The sequence below is a fragment of the Callorhinus ursinus genome, unplaced genomic scaffold, assembly GCF_003265705.2.
Source record: "Callorhinus ursinus isolate GAN/ISIS: 27379988/994484 unplaced genomic scaffold, GSC_fseal_2.0 scaffold3, whole genome shotgun sequence".
Classification (NCBI taxonomy): Eukaryota; Metazoa; Chordata; class Mammalia; order Carnivora; family Otariidae; genus Callorhinus; species Callorhinus ursinus.
Genome location: NW_027397065.1, coordinates 70,552,463 through 70,576,505, shown reverse-complemented (window position 1 = coordinate 70,576,505; position 24,043 = coordinate 70,552,463). Strand labels below are relative to the sequence as shown.

General features: G+C 38.1%; 1 protein-coding gene and 2 pseudogenes across 1 annotated transcript; all 3 read left to right on the top strand.

The window, feature by feature from the left end:
- The first annotated feature begins 5,689 nt into the window (after positions 1-5,689).
- On the top strand, positions 5,690-6,937 carry LOC112820435 (annexin A11 pseudogene; annotated as a pseudogene).
- Positions 6,938-8,124: 1,187 nt separating this feature from the next.
- LOC112820434 (histone H3.3-like type 2) lies at positions 8,125-8,530 on the top strand. Its single transcript, XM_073891139.1, has 2 exons — positions 8,125-8,169; positions 8,252-8,530. Exons 1-2 carry the CDS (start codon positions 8,125-8,127, stop codon positions 8,528-8,530), a joined length of 324 nt encoding a protein of 107 aa, XP_073747240.1.
- Positions 8,531-13,120: 4,590 nt separating this feature from the next.
- The window catches only part of LOC112820433 (phosphatidylethanolamine-binding protein 1-like), a 51,776-nt pseudogene continuing 40,853 nt past the window's right edge, over positions 13,121-24,043 (top strand).

The window sequence follows — 24,043 nt, the reverse complement described above, 5'->3', positions numbered from 1 at the left end:
TGGCTCAGTTGGTTAAGCGACTGCTTTTATAAATCTTGAGTTTAGAACTTTTAAGATCAAGGTGTTGGCAAAGTTATATTCCCTCTAGGTACTCTAGGGAAGAATCAGTTGCCTTGCTTAATCCATTTTCTAGAAGTCACCCACAATTCTTGGCTCATGGCTCCACATCACTCTGACCTCTGCTTCTTCCCTATCTCCAACTCTTACCCTCCTGACTTACCCTCAGGATTATACCGGGCCTACTCCAATAATTCAGAACAATCTCCTCATTGCAAAGCCTTGGTTTAATCAGATCAGCAACGTCCCTTTATCCATGTAAAGGAATATATTCACAGGTTTCAAAGATTAGGGTGTGGGCATTTGGTGGAGGTGTTGGGGAGTAATATTCTACTTACTAAAAATACCACATGATAGGATTGGATCTTTAGATGAATAGGCTGTGACACAGATGGTCCTAAACATCGAAATATATTCTATTTATGTTATTTAGATACTATTCTATTTATGTTATTTAGATACTTCTAGTACCTTTGTGCTATGCCATTTTTTACATATGTGCAGAAATTGGAAGTCCTATATGGGTATTTTTTTTTTTTTAAATGGTAAAGTCGATCACTTGCCTTTGCATTAGATTTTTCTGGTTATTTTTATGGAAATGTTAATTTCAAACTTTTTTCCAGTTTATTGAGATGTAATTGATATAACATTATTCAAGTTTTTTGTATAAAATATGCTGATTTGATATACTTATATTTTGCAAAATATTACCACCATAACTTTAGCTAACACCTGCATCACATGGCATAATTACCATTTCTTTTTTATGGTGAGAACATTTAAGATCTACTCTCTTAGCAACCAAGTATATAATACAGTGCTATTAACTATAGTCACTATGTTGTGCATTAGATCCACAGAGAAAATGCCAATTTTAAATATATTAATATTAAAAATAAAAATGATGTGTTGTACAAATTTATTTATTTTATTTATTTTTTTAAAGATTTTATTTATTCATCTGAGACACAGAGATACAGAGAGAGAGAGAGAGCATGAGCAGGGAGAGAGGCAGAGGGAGAGGGAGAAGCAGACTCCTCGTTGAGCCAGGAGCCTGATGTGGAGCTCGATTCCAGGACTCTGGGATCATGACCTGAGCCAAAGGCAGACGCTTCACCATCTGAGCCACCCAGGCAACCCGTGTTATACAAATTTAAAAGCACAGTTTAAAGATAGGAACAATAATATTGAATATAAATTCTAACACAGTCCCTTAATTCCATTTAAAAAAATCCCATAACAGGAAAGAATAAAATATGTTGCTTAGTTGCAGTGTTCTCAAAAAATGATATTATCTTTTAACAATAACTCTTAGGAATGCGTGCTTTAAATTTACCTTCACTATCCCGATATTGATTATAGAAAATAAGATTATGTGATCAATAACTTCTGAGGTTAAAAAGAAATTTTTATAACTTATGATAATTTTTCCTTCATATAAATTCTTTAAGGCATTTAGAAAAGAAAATTTTAATAAGTCTCTGTCAAATCATTGTATGCTTCCTATCACCTGATTATAAAATACTATTGGATTTTTAAGTTTTTGTCTCTTTAGTTTTGTCACAGTAAGAGTCATCAATACTAACATCTGATTAATCTAATCCTGGGAATGTCCAGCAATCCCTGTACCAGCTGATGAAAGATGACTCCAAACTTTGCCATGAAAGAGGAGAAGATGAGGAGGTCAAGGCTCAGAGAGGAAGACCCTCTGCTCTTCTTTGCTTCTGCTTTTATTGGTCCTTCAGGATAATCACAAATCCTTACCACTGTTTCTCAAGCACCTGATGTGTGACAAGGGGTCTTACTGAAACTGAGAGGATTTATAGGAAAGAAAAGATATGCTGATCTGCGTGTTCTGCTAAACATAGCCTAGGGTACAATGCATACACCTCTTAGATCACAGGGCAGCTGTTTGGGCTAAGAGAGCTTCGGGGAAGGCAACTCCCCCCAGCATTCCAATGGCAGAGTGGTCTTGCGCCCTGGCATCCCAAAGGCCTACGCCCTTCCCTGAAACCTTCCATCGCCCCCAGCAGCCTCCGTGTTAGCAAGCCAGGTATTATGGCTGATTTCATGCTCTGCATTAACCCCAACAATCTAAGACAAAACTGAGCCAAACTGTCTGTGGTGAGTTAATAAAAATCATGCTGAAACATGAATTGTGCAGACTAAGGGTTTATTCCTCTAGGGGGAAGAAAATAAAAGCTTTTTCTTTCTTATTTTTCTCAACTCTAAACCATGTTTTACATCAGGTAACATCTGAAGCTCCAGAAGAAAACAAGTTTGTGCACTTTATAAATACAGGTTTTTTTTTTTGAACACCAACTTCACATATGTGCAGTAAGAGTAATATATAATAATACAGTGAAACATTTCAACTAATGAATAGTTTCATATTATTCATAATTCATAGCCGTTCTTTATTTAGCACTGAGACCCTTAAGTCTACCCTACTTGGGCCAATTGTTTATTAACGTGTGTAACACATGTGACATTTTTCATAGCCCATAAGCCCATTGCCGTCATTTTACCTTTTCCCCAGGACATACACATGGAAATCCTAGCACATACACTACATTAAATATAAAATACACTACCAACAGAATCTGATAAGGGAAATCTGTGTCCTAAGAGGGCCGACTGAGGCAGGGAGAGAGTCCCAGTCCTTGCCCCGGGGCTCTTCCAGATTCTTCTCCCTGCCCCACTTCGTGCACACACCAAAAGTGCCAAGAATGCAGAAGTAGAAGTGTATAAATTACCCCCTTTGTTTGTGCTCAGGGCTCAGATCTTTGGAGATCACTCTCCTCTGAGGCCGCCAGCATTAAATAAACCTCCTCTCCTCTAAGATTTCCAAGTGCCATTTGGTTCTTCCATCGGACAATCCAGTCCAGGTTCCGTAACATTTGGTTCTCTGACCGGGAAACCCAACTGTGCTGGCCCATTGTTGCCACCGGTTTGGGGGCAATGGCAGGGCAGTGATAGAACAAAAGATCATAACCGAGAAGGTGTGCCCAGCCTAATTCTTGACAGTCTCCTTTCCCTGTCACCTCGGCCTGTCCCTGCTCCGCTGTTCCTGCCAGACTCCACGAGACTTGACAGGTGATGACCTGGTCCCAACATCAGATTATGGTGAGGCCTGGGGCCCAAAGACCCAGACAGGCCCACCCCTATTGGGGTGGAAGGGGAGCCTGATCACCACCCAGAGACCTCTTAGAGGTCTCGCAGGTAGGGATTCCCAGGGAGGGAATGTGATAACTTCTGGAGTGAATATGTGAGTGAATGTGCAGTCTGACTTGGCTTGCTCAAGCGGACTGATTCTGTGACTCCATGGGCAGGCACCCTTAAGGTCCCCAGAAGCCTAGAGAGTCTGAGTGGGCCTGTCTGCGATTCCATGGTGAATGGAATACAGTCTATGGCAGCACTGGAATAGTTTCCGATTATAAGTCATAAGGCTGAGACCGCTACAGCTAAGCCTCACCTCAGCTCCTTCGGGACATGGCCAGAGGGGAGTCTGATTGGTCTCCTCACCTCAGGAGGCACCCCCCCCTTTGTCTGTCTCTGTGCCACCCCACACGGGGACATCACCATGGGGTCAGGGCAGAGTAAACCTACAGTTTACTGTAGGTTTAAACCTACAGAGACCATGATCAAAAATTTCAAGAAGAGGTTTTTGGGAGACTATGGAGTCAGGATGAACCCCAGCAGCTTGAGAACCCTATGTGAATTGGAATGGCCTACCTTTGGTGTCAGGTGGCCTTCAGAACAGACATTGGATGTCCCAACGATTCGTCAAGTATGGCAAGTCATAACAGGAAAACCAGGACACCCCAACAAGTTTCCATACATTGACTCCTGGCTAGGAATTGCTCAGACCCTTCCCCGTTACCTGCAATTCGCTTGCAATATGCAGGAACAAGCCACGGTCTTAATCGCTTCATCCAAGCGACCTAAAGAAAATCAGCAAAAGGGGAGCCTGGGTGGCTCAGTCGTTAAGCGTCTGCTTTCAGCTCAGGTCATGATCCCAGGGTCCTGGGTTCGAGCCCCATATCGGGCTCCCCACTCAGCGGGAAGCCTGCTTCTCCCTCTCTCACTCTCCAAGCTTGTGTTCTCTCTCTCGCTGTGTCTCTGTCTGTCAAATAAATAAAATCTTAAAAAAAAAAAAAAAAAAAAATTTTAAAAAAAAAAAAAAAGAAAGAAAGAAAATCAGCAAAAGCCCCAGTCTCCACAAATCCTAGGCGGACATCCCGAGGATGAACCGATCCTGCCCCCACCGTACATACCCCCAAGGCAATCTACACCTGGCCCTTCAGGTCCAGACATTCTGCCGCCATCGGTTTCACCAGTGCCCCCAGGGCCAGAGGATGCACCAGCGCCCCTAGGACCAAAAGATCCACTTTCTCCAGGAGCAGCAGCCAGGCTGCACACCAGGCCAGGCACAAGCGCCCTCCAAATGCAGGTGTGAGAGATGCGGGAACCTGAGAGGCAGGATGAAGATGGGACGGTCCAACCCGGCCATTCCATGATGTATCATCAGCCCTTCTCCACCACCGACCTCCTCAACTGGAAACATAACACCCCATCCTACTCTGTGAAACCACAGGCTATGGTAGACTTCATAGAATCCCTCTTCCAGACTCATCGGCCAACCTGGGAAGACTGTCGACAATTACTCAGCACCCTATTTAACACAGAGAAAAGGAGGAGAATAATAAAAGATGCATGGCAGTACCTGGAAGAGCACGCATCAGCAGGAGTCATTGACCCTGCTGCCCTGGGCTAATACAGGAGCACCCAAAGAGTACCCAGCATGGGACTTCACAACAGCTGAGGACAGGCCCACATCCGTTGGTACCAGGAGGGCCTCCTCTGGGGAATCCGGGCAGGAACTAAGAAACCCATGAACATGACTAAGGTATCCTCGGTCACTCAACAACCAGGGGAATCCCCTGGGGACTACTACGAAAGACTATGTGAAGCCTATAGGATATACACTCCAGAAGAATGGAGGCTATTCTGTGCCCAGGCCCAACTGAGCAGCCCGCCAGAGTTCAGACTTGCCTTTCCTTCACTATGGGACCAACCCCATGGCCAAATTATGATTAAGTCCTTGTTCACTCCAAGCCTTACAGTCAACGCCTGGTGTCAGACAGAAAATAACTCACCATGGCACATCCCTGGGTCCTCCATCCACATGCAGCAAGCATCTATAGCGCAACTGTTAGGTATGATTAATGCCTCCCACCAAGCGCTTAACCACTCAACTCTACCCCTAGTGCTGGATCTGTATGAAGGCCGGTCCCATCCAATACCTAGGTGTCATCCTCAACCAGTCCACCGTGTCACCTCCCACCTCAGCACCGGGGACCTCAGATTATCCCTTTCTGGCTCTGGTACCACTGTATGGCAACTCTTCCTCTCCCATCACAGGCCATAGTTGGGTCTGTGTGCCTAACAACACTTTTCTGGCTTGTGATCAGCATCACCCCACGCAAATCAATCATGCACACTTGTCAGTCTATTACCCGATCTTTCAGTCCTCCCCGAGAGCCATGCCCCACACATATGGAAACCTCCTAGCCACCCCCGATGCACCCCCGATGCTCCCTCTTATTGTGAGCCTGCCACTGGAGTCGGGATGTCTCAGGTTCAGTACCAGGGGTTAAATCAACAACTCACGGCAGATTTTTCCCCCTCACTCAGTTGGCCCTGGCCCTGCAGTGCCAACTCGATTCACTGGCCTCAGTGGTTCTCCAAAACAGTCACGGGCTTGACCACCAATGTGCCTGGAACATTCAGAGGAGCCAATGTGCCAAACCTGTACCCTGAGATCCTCCAGTCCACCCTGGGGGTTTTGGGCAGCCTCCTTCTATCCAGCAGCCCATTCCTCTATATGGAATGTACCTGCACCCTGGCGGCAACCCATACCCAGGGTTTCCAGTGTCAGGGCAGCCTATGTTATCACTTGGGCAGCAGGCCCTGGGGTCCTACCCTGGGTAGCAGTCAATGCCACCTCCTCGGCAGCAGCAACAGCTGGTACCAAACTTCATAGGATACCTGGGATCCGAGACTATCACCCCAGCTGTGCCTCCAGCACAGTCTGAAAACAAGGCACCATAACATATGTTCCTGCTTTTGACCCCCTGAGGGAAGGCAAGGTCCCGTGGAAGGCTCAGAAAGTCTTTAGGACTGAGGAGCAGGCCTTCATCAGCTGCCTGGAGAGTTGCTCCAATAAGGGGTATCAGCAGATCCTCCAAGTCCTTCAAGATGGTTCCAGGATTTGATCAAAGATCTGAAATCTGAACTGTCAAGAAACTTCGAGAAGATGTCTTGGCTCTGATGAAGACCTCATCCTCTCTGCTGCTTGGGAGAAGAGGGATGCCATCAGGAAGGCCTGCACCGATGAAGCCTGCCTGATTGAAACACTCACCTCCCACAGCAATGAGCACATCCAGGAATCAAGCAGAGCCCACTAAAGCAGAATTCTAAAAGACCCTGGAGGAGGCTATTCAAGACGACAAGTCAGAACACCTCCAGAAACTTCTCATCACTCTCTCTCAGGAAAACCAGGTGAAAGCACAAGAGTGGACTTGCCACTCATCCAGAGACATGTGGAGGAGCTAACTGTGGCTGGGGAGGACTGCCCAGGAATATGGGAGTCCAAGTTCAAGGCCGTTCTGTACTTGCAGAGCCAGGCCCAGCAGGTGGCAGTTTTCAGTGAGTATTACAGAAAATAGGGGGAAACACTGAGAAGAACATCTGCCGGGAAATGTCTAGGGACCCAGGGCAGGCAATGCTGGTAGTAGTGAAATGTTTCAAGAATACCCCAGCCTTTTGTGCCAAAAGATTCAACAAGACCATGAGGGGAGCAGGAACAAAGGATTGACCAGGGTATTACTGGAAGATTCTTCTGAAGGTCTGTGGTGTCAATGACTAAGCAATGACTAGTGACTCACTTCTGCTCACCTGCTGGCAATAACCAGACCAGGAAAAGGCCAAAAGAATGTCCATTTGATTCTAACAAATCCACAAAATAGCCCCTGAGGTGTCCCAGTGCTGACCATCCATGGAGCCATGGCTCTGTCCTCCTGTTGCCCTTCCTGATCCTCTGTGGTACTGGTCCTGAAGGATGAGCTCTCTCCGGATGTCTTTTCCTCCCCACACCTCACAGCTTCTTGATGCTAAAGTAGATGTTGTATTTACTGACTCATGCAATCATTCCCCTTTGCTTGTGGCTGAGGCACTTGGCTTTATTTTAATCATGTAATTCTATATTTAATGTGGAGGCAATCAATCCCCTTTGCTTGTGGCTGAAATATTTGGCTTTATTTTAGTCAGGTAATTTTATATTTTGTTTGGAGACATGTATTTGTATATATGTCATTCCTAGACAGATGTATACAAGTCTCTTTGCTGCATACGCATTTTGGGTGAGAGAATTTGGGTGTGGGAGAATCGTTTCCTCAAGGAGTAAGAAAAGGGAAGACCTTTAAGGGTAATCTTTGCATCTAGTGAGAATACGTCACAAGCTTTGTTATTGCCATAGTCACTCCTTTTTTTAGAAAAGAAAAGAAAAATAAAGAGGTCAGAAAGTCATCTATTCCTTCTTCCATGAAAAACCAGGAGACAGAGTAATTTGTATAATTTGGAGTGATCCTTAAACATGAATGTTTATAACAAAAAGCTGTTTCTAAATTAAAGTCAGCCCCCTCTGGGGAGGGGGAGAAGGTAAAATATATAACACAGTACATATGAAAATTTGAAATGTTTAAATTTAAAATACTTATATATTTTATATATATATAATATATAAATTTATATATATAAATATATAATAGATATATAAATATATACATGTCAATACTGATGTTTATTTAAAAAAACACATAAAACAAATAGATTCACATCAAACACCTTAGCATGGTGGTCATGGTATGGTAAATAATTAGAAGAGAGGAATAGAAGGTTTGCCATCCCCACTCTTGGGGGGTAGCTCGCTAGTGCCAGGGCCACCTCTCGCTCCCTGAGCTCCAGCTGAAGGAGAAGGGGAATAAGTAAGGAGGTCTCTACACCATGGCTCCTACAAAGCTGCCTGCCCCCAAATCCACGGGGGGTAAAGTACTGAGGAAACAACTGGCCAAAAATCCACTTGCGAGAGTGCGCCCTCTATGGGAGGGGTGAAGAAACCTCATCCTGACAGGCTGGTATTGTGGCGCTCTGTGAAATTAGATTTTATCAGAAGTCCACTGAACTTCTGCTTCGCAAACCTCCTTTCCAGTGTCTGGTGCAAGAAGTTGCCCAGGAGTTCAAAACAGATCTGTACTTCCAGAATACAGTTATTGGTGCTTTCCAGAAGGCAAGTGAGGCCTATCCGGTGGGCCTTTTGGAAGACGCCAACCTGTGTGCTCTCCATGCCAAACGTGTAACAATTACGCTAGCACAGAGGACGTGTACAGAAGCGTTTAAGAATCCACTCTGATGGAAAACATTTTATTCTTTAAAAACATTTTATTCTGTAAAAAGTGTTCTCTTCTTTTTATTGGTAGTTCTGAACGTTAGATATTTTTTTTTCCATGGGGATCAAAAGGTACCTAAGTATATGATTGCAAGTGAAAAAATAGGGGACAGAAATCAGGTATTGGCAGTTTTTCCATTTTCATTTGTATGTGAATTTTTAATATAAATGTGGGGACATAAAGTATTAATGCAAGTAAAAATGTTTCAGTGAATATGTTTCAGCAGTTCAACCTTATAACGATTATAAATAAACTTGTTAAGTTTTTCTGGGAAAAAAGAAAGGAAGAAAGGGATAGAAATAAAAGGAAACAAAGAGATAAATGAGCAAAACAAGAGAGGTGTTGGGTGAAGGGGGTGAAAATGCACAAACTTTCAGTTATAAGATAAATAAGCTAGGCACCATACTTAAGTAATTTTTTACTATTATTGTGCATTTTACAAACTTACTTAGTTAGACTTATATGTGATTATTTTTTTCGCGGGGTACAGAATCCCAGTTTTAAAATAATTACCCAGTAAGAATGCAATATAAAATCTAGTGCTGCCAAAACAAAATAAAACAAAAAACATGACACAAATATGAATCTCACTTATTTGTAAATATCTGTTCATGGTAGTTTTCTGACATTAACAATCCTGGAGTTTGTGTTATCTGTTTGATTATTATTTCCCTGTTTTCTCTTCCTGGAATACGCATTATAGGAATGTTATATATAATGGTCTGTGCCTTCATGTATGTTAACTTTTCTTCCTTACATTCCATATCTTCTCATTTATTTCTACATTTGGCAAGGGGATGTTTTCATGGACTTTGCTATCCAGCCCCTCCACACATTTTTTAAAAATTTTGGCAACCATTTTCAGTTTTCATTTTTAGGAACCCATTCTTGCTCTCGGATGGTTCCTATTGCCTAGCATTATTTTTTTCTTTTTAAATGATACCATATCTTTTCAGATTTCTCTTATTAGCTGGCTTACTGTCATCATCATTATCTTTATCATCAACATCATCACTATTGTCTCAAATCACATTTTAAACATTTTTGCTGTTTCCTGATTTTTTGCTGTTTCATCTAGAGTCATTGATCAGTTTTTCCATCATGATCTTTCTCTTTGGTGTTGTTTGTTTTCATTATATGTTTGGCACTCCTTGCAGTCCACTCATATGTATGAATTAACTGTTAAGTTGATTCACTGAGGATACTGGTATATATTCTCTCTGCTTTTCTGTTGTTCTCCCTTTTGATTACGAGCACTGAGGTGTGCCCTGCCTCCCTAGACTATTGCTTTTCAGAAGTGGGGTCTGAGAGCCCCCTCAGTCCATCAACCATCCCCCTTATTTAGGTAAAAACCACTTTTTAAACTTTTTTTTATAGCTACTTGGTATAAAGATGAGGACGTTTAGGGGTCTTAAAAAAAACACAAAAAAAAGAAAGTGTTTGATTTCACATATTTTATTCAGATCTCTAAATTAGAATTTGTTGTCATGATTTAAGTATCATAAAATGTAACATTGGATTTTGTTAGTAATTTGTTAATAAATACAAAACTGTGTTTGCAAGTTAGGATCTCATTGAATATTTTGTGATCAGCTCTTGCTAACTACCTTATTATCATTTCATAATTTATAGAAGTTAAATGGAACATTTAAACTCAGTGAAAAAAATAGTACATTTGTGATTAGGTAGAATGTTTACAAATTTCATTGCAAATATATTAATAAACACATCTTATATGCAAATGCTTGTCGAATTGCTTGTTTTTGCTGTTCACTGAGATCCAACATGATCTGTTTTCTTATATGCTCTTTAGTAAGTAGTTCGGATGCAGAGCTAAGGAAGCAAACAGCTCATAGATTGCCAGACAGCATCCTCTTCGGCTCAGAGCAGGTGTTTTCATTGCTTTTATACTTCTCCTACGGGTGAGTTCTTCCAGCTCCTAAGGAGGTGGTAACGCGCATCACTTTCATCAATACCAGCTTCAATCCAAGGAATGTCGCTCTTAAAATAGCAGTGAACATAAACCATCTGCATTTAAGTACTTGACATTTTGGTAAAATATGACAGCTCTACCAAAAACTCCAACTGTTTGACTTGAATTCCTCTGATCTTCTTTTTTTTCTTTCTATTTTTATGGGGCAAAGGTTCAAAAACAGCACAGTTATTGTTTAATGAAAACAGCAGGCAATGCTTTTCACAAACAGAGAACTGCTCTCCTATTCCCATTTGAGAGACCTGAATTTTAAAATCTCAGTTCCTCCTTGGAAATCATCCTACTTTTTATTCAAATTACAAGCATTCAGGTTACCAACTGTTTGAAGAATTGAAAGAGATTTTCAATTTGAAATAGACATAAGAATCCTTTTTGTTCCAACTGGGGAAAAGAAATTCAGCTTCGTACTTATGAATTCTGTGTAACATAGCACCTTGCCAAATAAGACAAAATGCATTCCATAATGCTCTTTGCATTCTTCCTTCTTTCTTTCCCTCCTTCCATCCTTCCTTCCTTCCCTTCCTCCCTCTTTCTCTCTCTCCCTTGATCCTCTTCTCTTTTGCTCCCCTCTATCACCCCCTTTCTTTCCAAAACTATCCAGTCATTTCCATGGGTTATAAGTATTTGATTCTATCATTCACTCTTTACATATTCATTAACTGTATGGATGCACTGAGGGCCTAATGTGTACCTGGACACCTTAATGTGTACCTGTGTGCTGTGGACTATGCCTGAAAGCCCTTGCCCTCATGCAGCTGACATTCAAGTAGGAGGAAAGCGTATTAGATTAATCAAAAATTTAAATGGTTTTGTGATGCCTGGGTGGCACAGTTGGTTAAAGCATCTGACTCTTGGTTTCTGCTCAGGTCATGATCTCGGGGTCCTGGGATTGAGCCCCTAGATGGGCTCAGCGGGGACTCTGCTTGTTCCCCTCCTTCTGTTCCTCTCTCCTCCCTCACTCTCTATCTTTCTTAGAGAAGTAAATAAAATCTTTTAAAAAATATAGTTTTGTTTAAACTAAATAAAATATTATAAATAATTTATATTTTTGTTTTGAAACAATGAAATGTCACATATTTCCTAATCATCACTATCTATTTCTTATTTTGAGTCAGAAAAAATATTCCTAATTTTAAATACAACATAGAGTTAAACATATTTAAAAGCTATTATTCAGTTACCCCCACCACAATTTAAGTTCAAGGTATTTTCTAAATGATTTAAGCAGTTTATCTGAATTCAGCAGGAGTAAAGCTTGTAACCTGTTTGGAAATCTGAAAAGCATTGGTCTTCTGGCCAAACACCAGACCAATGAGGCTAAACCTGAGAAAATAACACACACTAAGTGGTACCGTAATGATTCCATTATGTGCAGTTCCTTGCCTATCTTATCTCTTTCCCTCTCTCTGTGCCTCTGAACAGATGTACATGTATATGTAGAATGAATACATTGTGCCCCCAACAGAATGCCTGAAACAATGTTTCACGTCATTTCATTTCAATGTAAAATAAAATTATTGACATAGAATTGCACGTTCTTTACCCCCTTCCAAGATCTATTGTATTGACACCAAGCTGTAGTTATTCAGTCCCTTTTCATTGATATGCCCCCTTATTCATTGTTGTTATTGTTGCTGTTGTTTTCTGATCCAGACCAATAAAACTAACACCAGTTGTTGGAAAATTTTTATTTTGTTCTTCATTTTAGTTTTAGTAGATTTGGATTTCTGCAAATTATTCTAGCAATTTTTTTTGTTTTGTTTTAATTCCAGTGTAGTTAACATACAGTGTTATATTAGTTTCGGGTTACAATACAGTGATTTATTCTAGCAAATTATCCAGTATTTTCAGACAATAGCATGGTTGAACCTGGAGGATATCATGCTAAGTGAAATAAGCCAGTTGCAGAAAGACAAATACTGCATGATTCCACTTCTCTGAGGAATCTAATATTGTCAAACTCATAAAAACAGACAGTGGAGTGGCTTCTGCCAGGTGTTGGGGGCAGAGGAAACAGGAATCGCTGTTCAACAGGTATAGAGTGTCAACTATTCAAGATGTATGAGTTCCAGAGATCTGCTGTACAACATTTGCCTGTATCTATCCAGAGTGCATTGTATTATATACCCCTTTCTTTTCCATCATGATTTCAATGTATATTGTTCTCTGCTTTCATAGAATTCCTGCAACAAAATTTTAACATCTTTAATTGTATTTTCAAGGTGCCCATTCTCATTTTCCTTTCTTTGAATTTTAATGTAAAAATGATTTTTTATAATTGCTTTCTATTTTTATCTGTTAATTCCAAACACTTTCTTTTTATATCTGCCCAAGAGCTCTTATTATTTGATTGTTTACAAGCTCAAGGACTTCCCTCCACAGGTTTCTCTTCTTCAGAATTTGCTTAAAGTAGTTCTCATCTTTCTTGACTCCCCCAGATCAGAAAGCATAGAATGCCTCTGGAGCCATACGGTTAGGACTTCTTACACATCTATATTGGAGACTTGGCCAGCTATGATCCTTAGTGTGATTTTCATTTCTAGAGAACTCAGTGCTAATCATGGTCTGTCAGTCAGAGAACTCTGCTGAGGCTGGTGAAGAGCCTCTTACTTCGGAATCTCCATCGGATTGCTTGAATAGAGACAGCCATCACTCTACAAAGCATGGTTGGACAAAGTTTAAGAGCAATAATGAAATTAGCGTATCTTGTACTTTCATCAGCCAGTGCAATGCGGGCAAAAGGGACAATTTTTCTCCAGGTGCTAGAAATTGGGCCAGCTGGACATATTCATACAACATTCAGATTGGTGATTTTTTTTTCTCTCTTCTCTTCCAGAGAACTTGCCATCTTCAAGACTTCTCACAAATACTTTCATATATATAGTTATAGGTTGCAGTTATGAGAGGCTATTTAAATCTAGATTTATCCTAGTGATCACCGCACACTGTATGTAAATGTTGAATCGCTATGTGGTTCACTTGAAATTAATATAATATTGTATGTCAAAACACTTCGATTAAACAAAAAATTGAATAATTAAATAACAGTTATCTATTTTCTAGGCATTAAATAAAAAAGAGGAAAGGCAGTCCTTCCCAAATACAGTCTGCTTTGGATATCTCACATGTGATTTTCTATGTACATATATTAGTCCTGAGTCAAAAATATATGTTTGAATGACTTCTTAAATGGCATATTTTTAAATGATAAATGACATTCTTAGAAATACAGAAAAGAATGAAAATCATATTATAATATCTTTAGGGTAATAAAATTTATATATATGTATCTATATATATATATATAATATATATATATATATACACATATGCTTTAACAACATTTAAATCATAAATACAGGAAGAGATATAAGTAGTATAAATTGTGTGTATGTTTTACATTTCTTAGAAATATATTCTCACCAAATTATGTAAAAATATATATGATTTTAAATTATATTTTAAATTAGCTATATTTTATATATAATTCTAGTAATCACCTTTAATATGTTAACTGTCTTTGTCTGTTTCAAGGAATAATATTAAGCAGACATAAAAAAGTTATGACTCCTATTCTTTATACAATCCTTTATTTCTGAGTATAGTCTTAATAACCTAATTTTTGATTGGCAATTAGTTTCATGGGTTCTTTTTTTAGGAAAAGTCAGGTCTTTAGTTGAGACCAAGAATTATCTTATCATCATTTAGTGACAATGCATAATGAAAAGAATATCAGTGCAATATCAAAAGAGATTTTTATGAACTTTCATCAGGAACCTATTACAATTCATTTGAAGAAACTGACATGTAGCATATTACTGCAATTTACCTTTGTGCATATGAGAATGAAATTCAGCTTCCAGAATTTATAGAATTGGGGGAAAATTAATTCAGATACAAATCAAGAGCAAGACAAGACAAAGAAATCTGGGGTCCCTGGTCAGACAATGATGTGGGGAGAATTATTTGTGAACAGCAAAATGATGGTAGTTGTGATCAGCTCTGAGAATGAGAGGATCTCTAGCAGCTACAATTAGAAGATTCTTTCACCACATCATAATAACTTTAGTAATTAGTATTTTTGAGATTTTTAAATCCTATTCCTAAATAATAAAATTCTCATTATGATATTTTTCATAAACCTGTTTATTTTAGTAGAAAGCATATATTTTAGCAGAAAACATATATTTATAGAAATAAATCTATTTTTAAACTACTTGAATTTTAAATCCTGTGTTCCACAGAAAGAGTTTATTGCTACTTTACATAGTTTAACAAACTCAGCTTCAATGAAATGTAATATATACAGCAGAAAGGGCAGAATATACTTGACTTGGCTTGACAAGTATAAGCCAAATATCTTTGAACAACTTGCTTAACACATTTGAAGCTCATTTGTTCAACTGAAACAGGATTTGGAGATTCCATGAGAATAAATGAAATAATGTTTGTGAAATGCTGTTTCTAGAACATAGCAGTCAACAAACCCCACTTCTTCTCCCTTTTTCCCTTAATGCACCCACTTCTCTCCTTCTCTCTCTCTCTCTCTCTAACACACACACACAGACACCAATACAATGAATGGAAAGGCTAAATAATTATTGAGACTTGTTTAGGAATATTATAACCATAATAATATTACATGCCTACCTACAAAATAGTGACAAGAGTTCAGATGGACTAAATACCTTTGCAGTTGATCTTCACTGGGTAAATAAAAGCAAATACTAGAAGCAAAAATTAGAAGGTCTAGTAGAGGAGATACATTATTCCTTCCCTTCTTTCGATGTTGCATACTATTGGTTCTTACTTTTTAAAAATAATTTAAATCACTTTTATTGGTCAGTGATAATGGTTTCTACTCATAGTTGGTTGATTATAAGACAGACACAAACAATTTCCTTCAGGCTATATTTTTCTTAGCGTATGTTCCTCCACGTTACACTGGTCAACGCCCTTATTCTTCCTCTTTTCTTTTCTCACCATTTACACTCACTTTTATGTGTGTGACCAAACAAATTTATTGCAGTCCCTATAAATATATATAGTAGCATAAGGTGGTTAGCCTATAGTCATACAGATACAAGTATAGATATCTTGTCCATTTTTCGTGGCCTAAATATTTTACTGAACCAAACAGTGTTGCTTGTACAACTTGCCACTGAGCAGAGAGCCCCACTTATATATCCTACTGTCTGATAGAGGAAGAAACTGAGGCCATCAGAACATTTTTTTTTCATTTTCAAACAAGTGAAAAGCAGCTAGGACATATATACATTCCTTGCTTACTTTGGAAAATAACAGGAAATTCACATAGCGCCAGTTACCATGTGGATTCGAGTTTCTAAACAAAAAATGTAGAAGAAAATCAGTGGCACTCTATTTAGAAAATTAAATTATTTATCTTCATGCAGACAATCTACACACACACACACACACACACACACACACACACACACACACCTAAGACTTGGCAAAGAAGTTAGTAAAAAACATATTCTTTTTTTCCAGTTTGGTGGGAATTATTGGCTATTCTTATCACAGATACAACAATGGGAGGCATAGAACCCCAATTATTAAAAAGGTGACTATACACCTTACGTGCAAACTTATTATTAGAAAGATGTCATGGAATCTCATTTTACATTTTGTTGGACTTTTTAGCTAATGACATGACTGTATTCTGCTTTTATTACTTCTCTTTCCTGTTTAAAATGGATAATCTAGAAAGCTTCTTACATAACCTCTCTAATAACTTTCTGTAACCTTTTTCAATGAGTCATTAGAAGGACAAGGAATAAAACCTATAGTTAATGAAGACCACTTAGAGAAGACAAACCATGCTCCTTTGACAGGGTTCAGTGTTCTTTGAATTGAATCTGGGATGTTTTCCAAATCTTATATGTAAAGCTACAAAGTTCCCTTCCTCAATTTTCTATTAATAAAGAAGCTTTTCTCATACACTTTTTCCTTTTTTAACATCTGTATGATAACTCTTCCTTTATTGAATAGTGACTATTTTTTGTTCATATAATGTGAATTTACATATATTATAAAAATATTTCAAAGATAATGTTATATGAAAAAAGAAAGTTATATAATAATGATCTATAAATTGCAAGGTATGAACCCCAAATATCTAACAGCATAGAGCCCTAGTATGAGGTCTGTTGAATTTACAGCTCCATTGTGACAGCCACAATTCATTTATGACAGAACTATATAGGTCTTCACTGATGCTGTGATATATTTAGCTGTCTAGATTCTGCTGCACTAATATGGAGAATGAAAAATAAGTTGATAAAAATCCAATTTAAATTCAACAACTAATAAAGATAGGATAAAAGTTTAGTATTGGAAAAAGTCCTCAAATATGATATGTGAAATGTCTGTTACTTTGTACCTCATTCACATAAAAGAGGATGGTATGTCAGGAGTGTAAGCCATGAGTTTAACAACTTTTGTGACATAATTCAAGTGAAATTGGTAATATTTTTATTTCTTTATTACAGAATAATTTTAGCTGTATTTTTGAAATAAAAAGAATAAAAAATCACATTTATTTTCAATTATTTTAGAAAAAATAAATTTATATTAAAAAGGGATGTCTATGTGATGTAATGAGCACTGGGTTTTATATTAGACTGACATATCACCTACCTCTACCTCTGAAACTGATGGTACTTTATATGTTGATTAATTGAATTTAAATTAAAAAATAAAATTAAAAAAGGGACGTCTATGACAAATTGAATCAAGAATTTGTCTAGAATTTTACTTATAATTCATGCCTCCAGCAAGTGAGTCAGCATACAAATATTTCTTTGATATGATTATTTTTGTTAATTTCCTAATTGAAAATATCATCAATGAAAATAATAGATACCATTTTTCAATCTATTCTTTTGATTTTGGGGCAGTCAAATAATTTATATTTACATAATAAATCAGCATCTGTCTCATATGTCTATATACACAAATAAATGAACACACACACATACACACACACACACACAGAATGAATCCAAAGTGAATAAATAAGTATACAATGGAAGTTTCCATTACTGCTATCTAATTAATAGATTAGTCAATTAACCAGAATTCTCCAATCAGTGGGGAAATTGATAATAGATTATCACAGCATACTAAACATTCATTTAGTTTTCATTTTCCTACCAAATCATTTGCTTTTCTTCTATAACAATTTCTGCCAGTTGTGTTTGATAATATCAATATGAAATTAATTTACATATATTTCTTAAATAATGAATGAACATTATACATAAATAAAGGTCCAAGGTAGAGTTCAGTTTTTTATGTAAATAGTCACATTGATAGCACTCCATAAAAATGAGTAACTCAGAAATTTTAGATAATTATAGGGAAATCTACTATAAGACTGCATTTTTAATGAAGGCAATATCACTCCTAAAGAGACCAGTATTGGTCCTTGTGGTATGTGAAAAGTTATGATTTTTACATATAAAGCACAAGTAAGCATACAGTACACAAGCAAATATATAAAATTTCATGGCAAATTAGGGAAAAATGTCTACAGAAGATCCTTAAGGGGACAATATATTTTTTTAATTTTGAAAAACACTACTCTAAAAATGGTCTTTTTTTATCTTTAAAAGATTTTGAAGTTGAATTATTTGTTAAGTGGTTCATTTGTTATACTGTAGTGAACAATACAAAATCTTAGATAATGAAATATGGTTAATATTTATACAAGAGTATCAATCAAAACTCCTGTTAGTAGATCCACATTCCAATAAAGGCCTCCAATCTAGCATTAAAGATTTTCTGAGTATATAGTATTGCCATCATCTGGCCAATCAACCAGAAATGTAAGAGCCATCTTTGGTAATTTGGTTTCATTCTAAGTTCCATAAAGAAATGATGAGGAATTTTCGTCTATCTTAGCCATCTTATACTTCAGTAATTACTTCTAGACATTGCAAATGTTACCGCCCAAATCCAAGTATTGAAAGTCTGGACTTTGGCATTTTGTTTTCCTTTAATGCATCTCATTTTACTCAAATACAGTTCCCTTTTTCCCACATCCCAAGTATAGCTTGATTGAAATATTGGTGAGACTATAGACTAGTATTCAGTATTTATGTTATTATAACAATCCAAATTTTACCTTCATCTGGGTCATAGAGTACTTGATAATATCATTTTCTTTTTTGGTAGAAATTCATGATATCCCCAGACTTAACAATCTTCATGATTTTGTCTGCTTAGTTTCTGTATATATCTGTATCAGTTTTCTGAAGTTGCTATAACTGCCACAAACTTGTCTTAAAAAGATCAGAAATTTATTATTTCAGATTTCTTGAGGCCAGAAGTCTGAAATCAAGATGTTGCCTGTGCCACTCTCCCTCTGAAGGCTCTGGGGGAGAAAGAATCATTTTTACTTCTTCCAGCTGCTGGTGACTCTTGGTATTCCTTAATTCATGAGAGCATGACCGTAGTTTCTGTCTCCATCTTCACATGACCTTCTTCCATCTGCCTCTATATCTCAAATCTTTCTCTTCTTTTTCTTACAAGAACACCAGGTGTTGGATTTAGGGTCCACTCCAAATCCAAGGTAATCTTATCTCAAGAACCTGACATGATTACATCTGCAAAAACCTTATTTCCAAATAGGGTCACATACACAGGTATGAGGGGTAAGGACTTGGACACATCTTTGAGGGACACAGGTGAAACTATTTCAACATCAATTGTGTATAAGCACATTAGATAGTTTAACAAGTTCATCATTTTAAGCAAATCTCTTTCAGAGACTCCAAACCTCCTCTTATCTGGATGGTTGGTTCTCTAGAGCAGATTCTTGCTCTCATTTTGGAAATTCAAGTTGGTCATTCAGGGACTTGCCTTCATCTCTGTCTTGTGTTGAGTTTCCTGTTTTTTGAATTCAGTGTCTAACTTGTTGCTTTATATTCTTTAGTCTTTGAAGAGCTGTCCTGCAATGGCTCCATGGAAAGGTAAAATTATGATATTTTGCATGTCTAAAAACAGCTTAATTCCTTTGCCTTGCCGTTAGATGTAAGTGTAGCAAAGTGGAGCAGAGCATGAATCCATAGGTTAGATAATGTGTAAGCAATGGGTTAAATTTCAAATGGTTTGTGATAACCTGTTTATCACCTGAGTTGTGGTACTGCAGTTTGCTCGAGATAGGGATAGGATATACTGGTGATTGTTACATTACAAAACACCTTTGCAGGCATTCAGTACCAGCTTATTTACATTATTGATTGAAAATACAATGTTTGATGTTCTTCAACTGGGTTTGGTTATTATGAGATCATGCAGCCTGAACTTCCCCAAAACTGAGATATCTCACACATATTTTAGTGAATCCTTTGCAACTCTGAGAAGAACACAAGAAGCTCTGCCTGGGTGGTCCAGCCGTCTCTACTGTCCACTCATGTTTCCTTGGCCCTGATGTCATATATCCTGTGCCCGTAACCCGACTGCTGTGGGCATACCTTGTTAGAATCTGGGGGATCCTGTTGATTATCCCAATTGCCAGAGATTCTGCTTTCTGTTAAGATTCGAAAACATATCCCCATATTCTAAGTTCCATTGTTGTTTTGAGAAAACGTTTTAGATATTCTGATTCTTTATCTCTGACTAAGCCCTTTTTTTTTCCCTTGCAGCTTGTGGGATCCAATTTTGATATCAGCCTATCTGAAATGTCAGGATGATATGTCTTGTTGTAGAATTATTTTTATACATCCAGCTAGACACTTGGTGTATCTTTTTAATCTATAGATATCTGTCCTTGGCATTGCTAATATGTCCTTCAATTATATTTTTGGTGATGTCCTCTGATCTAATTTTGGTTTTATTAGTTTCTGAAATTTCTATTTGTTAGGTTTTTGGGACACCTAGGCTTATTCTATATATTTCTTATCTTTCTTTTTCATTTTCTATCTCTTTTATATTTGTATACAAAACTTCTTCAACATGGGCTGTATGTTGTTTTGGTTATCAAATAATTATTTTACAAAAATTATTCTTTTATATGGCATCCAAATTTAAATAGCTTTTTCATACCTCTTTATGAGAGTATTTGTGAGAAGTCTGGCTCCTGGTTAAAAATCTATGTGTGATTTTTCAAGCTTGATAATAGACAATTACTAAGGCTTTGTCTGGCAGGCCTCAAACTGCCCTCAACCAACCAGGCTTGGTACATAGTGCACCACAGTCTCTGAAGGGATTTGCAGTCAGTGGCCAGGCCCCTCTGGCTGGTCATGCTCTTTGCTAGTCCAGACTAGTTCAAGCTATCACACGTGCCTTCATTCCTTGGTTTCTTTATCTGAGACCTTGCTAGGGGTCATCTTCCAGCACCTCTGCTGAGACATCCTAATGGGGGGAGGTCGAGAGAACCACTTTTTCCCATTCTGATTCAGTATTCAGTGCTTTTCCGCCCCTAGCCCTCTCCTCACCCAACCCACAAAGCCTCTGGGTCCATAAAACCTCTGAAACTTTTTGTTCAGTCTTCCTCAATAGTAAGAGGAGCCCTACATCTGTACTGATCCACTTGACCCTCTGCCAGTACACCATTCCCTGTAGGAAAAGGAACATGGGAAGATAGCTTTCTCCAGTTTTAACTTCTTGCTTATACCAACACAGTAAATGATTAGAGGCTTAACACTCATTTTTGACTTAGTGCTTTAATTGGATATGCAGGCATCTGACAGCTTAGTGCAAGCTCAGCTTGGCTCCTGACAATTTGAAGTATATGTTTTCAAATTTCATTCTACCTAAAAAGTCAGTGTTCTTACAGGTTACGCTTTTGTCTGTTTGGATCATTCATAAAGATCTACGAACATGGCCTTCTGCTGATATTTATGAGGTAAATGTTGAAACCATTAGTAAAAGCTCTGTGTATGTGGGCAGGGGTAACCAATTAGTCTTTACTGCAGAGTGTACACGTTTCTCTTTCAGTGGGAAATTCAAGATTGTCGATAGTCATGTTCCAAAAGGAAAGTTACTGACGTCCATTGACTTGGGTGTATAGGCATGGCTGCCAGTATTTGGGAAACAAGGTCAGAATAAGGCCAGGTGCCTAATCCTTTAATACAGGAATTCTTACATTATAGTGTTTTCAGTTTTATCTCCCTCCTTTCAATTGTGCCTGATAACTTTCATTTGGAGACTATAATTTTATATTCTCTAGGAAATAAGTTTTCAAACTGCTATTGAGATGGGGCAGGGGCAATCCCATGGCTACTAGAAAGCTGAAGGACATTTTTTTTTTCTTGGAAATATTTCAAGCAATTATTTTGTTTTCTTTCCCCCAGTTTATTTTTTATTTCCCAGGGAAACTGGTGTGGCGCAAGCCAAGCTACTAATGCTGTTTGACAAAGTCCAAGTATGAGGGACAATCCTGAAAATCAGGAGACTCCGCAGCTGGCTCCTGCTACTTCCTCTCATTTTATTTGCGGCAATCTTTATAATCATGGGATTTTTTCTGGGGTTTCATGATAAAATGATTTATAAATTTAGTTATGCCTATGCAAGCAATCATAATGAAACTGATTCCAAAAAGGCCGACGATGGGCCAAGAAGTAAAAATACCCAAGGTCCTCCAATCTGTAAGGGAGCTGTTGGATCCAGGCCCAGTAAAAATTCCTATTGATGAGATTCCTCAGGCACCTCTGAAACATCAGGATTCTAGGAAAGGAAAATCTCATTGTCGTTCCCACAGTACAGGGACCTCCCTATGTTGCATACAGATAGGAGGCCACCTCTGGTATGCCCCTCGAGGCAAGCCCTAGGAATAGGATTAACTCCCTTACCCCTACTCCTCCCATTCCTTATACTGGAGTCGATAATGAGGACATGAACAAATGGTATAAGATTAAGGGAAAAAGGGTGCGGGCATCATCTGATAGCCTCTGGGAAAGGATTAAGAGGAGTGATCCTCCCTTGTGTCTATGGAGCAAGGACAAGAGACGAAAACATATAGAAATGGAATAAGTACTTTGATAAGATAGGGTGCACACATTGTAAGCTATAAATAAAGTCGCTCCGAGGCTATCGGGAGGAGATGCTTACAACCTGATCCTGTGTCTGTGTCTCCTCACTCGCCGACGCCGTCCTTTCCTTCAAGGACCCTTCCCCTGCTGGAGCTGGACTCCGGCACTGGTGAAACAATTTTTGAGCCTCTTGGGAGTCCTCTGATGTGTTTACATCTCACTTTTCCAGTGCTAAGTCAGTTAACACTTCTGCTTTCCCAGTCTTTCCTGCCATTACATGTTCCACATTCCTATGTCCCCATGGAATAGTCTAGCAATGGTTTCCCAGTTGCTGGTGTTTTAGATCTGTGTTTGTCTCTTCACAGAAAACATGAATTGTATTGCAATTTTATTTGATCATCTACTTATTTCCAACACTTATTTTACATATAAAATATCCAGTCTTAATTGCTTTAAAATACAGAAAACAGACATATTGAAAGAAAATGTGAAGTTCTATCTTCCTAATTCTACTCCCAGAGGTAACACCAACATTGCTAACAACATGTTATGTGACTGACTGTGCAGAGTGGCATATGTGTGCATGCGTTTATGTGTATGTTTGTAAATACATTGATTTGGTATCAACATACATATATAGATGTACATGACCGATGTCTTGAAATAAAGAGTTCGAAGACTGTTGTAGCTTAAGAAATTTCATGGCATATTCCGTTACTCTCAGACTTAAGTATTTTGCAAAGGTAAAGTGAATTTATTGAACTGGACTGAATACAAACATCCCTAGTTTTATTTTTATAAGATAAGATTCATTCTCAAAGAGGCTTAGAACCCTTGGAGTTTAAGGAAGAACTTGTTCTTTCTATGTTTCTCTCTTTAATAATTCAACTAATTCTAAAGAACTTCATTTATTATTATTTTTTAGTGCTGATGATTTTTCTCAGTTTATATTTGCCCAAAAGGTATTTATTCTTCCATCTGATATTTTTTTTCTAGCTGTAGAAATATAAATTAATTTTGTTCTTCACAAATTTGCTCTTTTACTTCCAGTTGTTTCTTTTCTTTTTTCTTCTTTTTTAAGATTTTATTTATTTATTTGAGAGATACAACATAAGCAAGGAGGAGAGGCAGAGGGAGAAGGAAAAGCAGTCTCCCCTCAGAGCAGGGATCCCAATGTGGGGCTCAATCCCAGGACCCCGGGATCACAACCTGAGCCGAAGGCAGTCACCTAACTGACTTAGCCACCCAGGCATACCTACTTCCTGTCGTTTCTATTGAAAAGTCAGCACCTGATCTTAATATTTCACTTTTAAATTAGTACTTTTCTCCTCTGGCTGTTTTTTTTTTTTTTTTTTTTTTTTAATGTTATGTTAGTCACCATACAATACATCATTAGTTTTTGATGTAGTGATCCACGATCCATTGTTTTCGTATAACACCCAGTGCTCCATGCAGTACGTGCCCTCCTTAATACCCATCACTGG

Excerpts from the sequence above, each read along its gene's own strand:
- LOC112820434 (XM_073891139.1), top strand. The coding sequence starts at position 8,125 with ATGGCTCCTACAAAGCTGCCTGCCCCCAAATCCACGGGGGGTAAA. Across the intron at positions 8,170-8,251 it reads CCAAATCCACGGGGGGTAAA|GCTGGTATTGTGGCGCTCTG; the intron begins GTACTGAGGAAA and ends TCATCCTGACAG.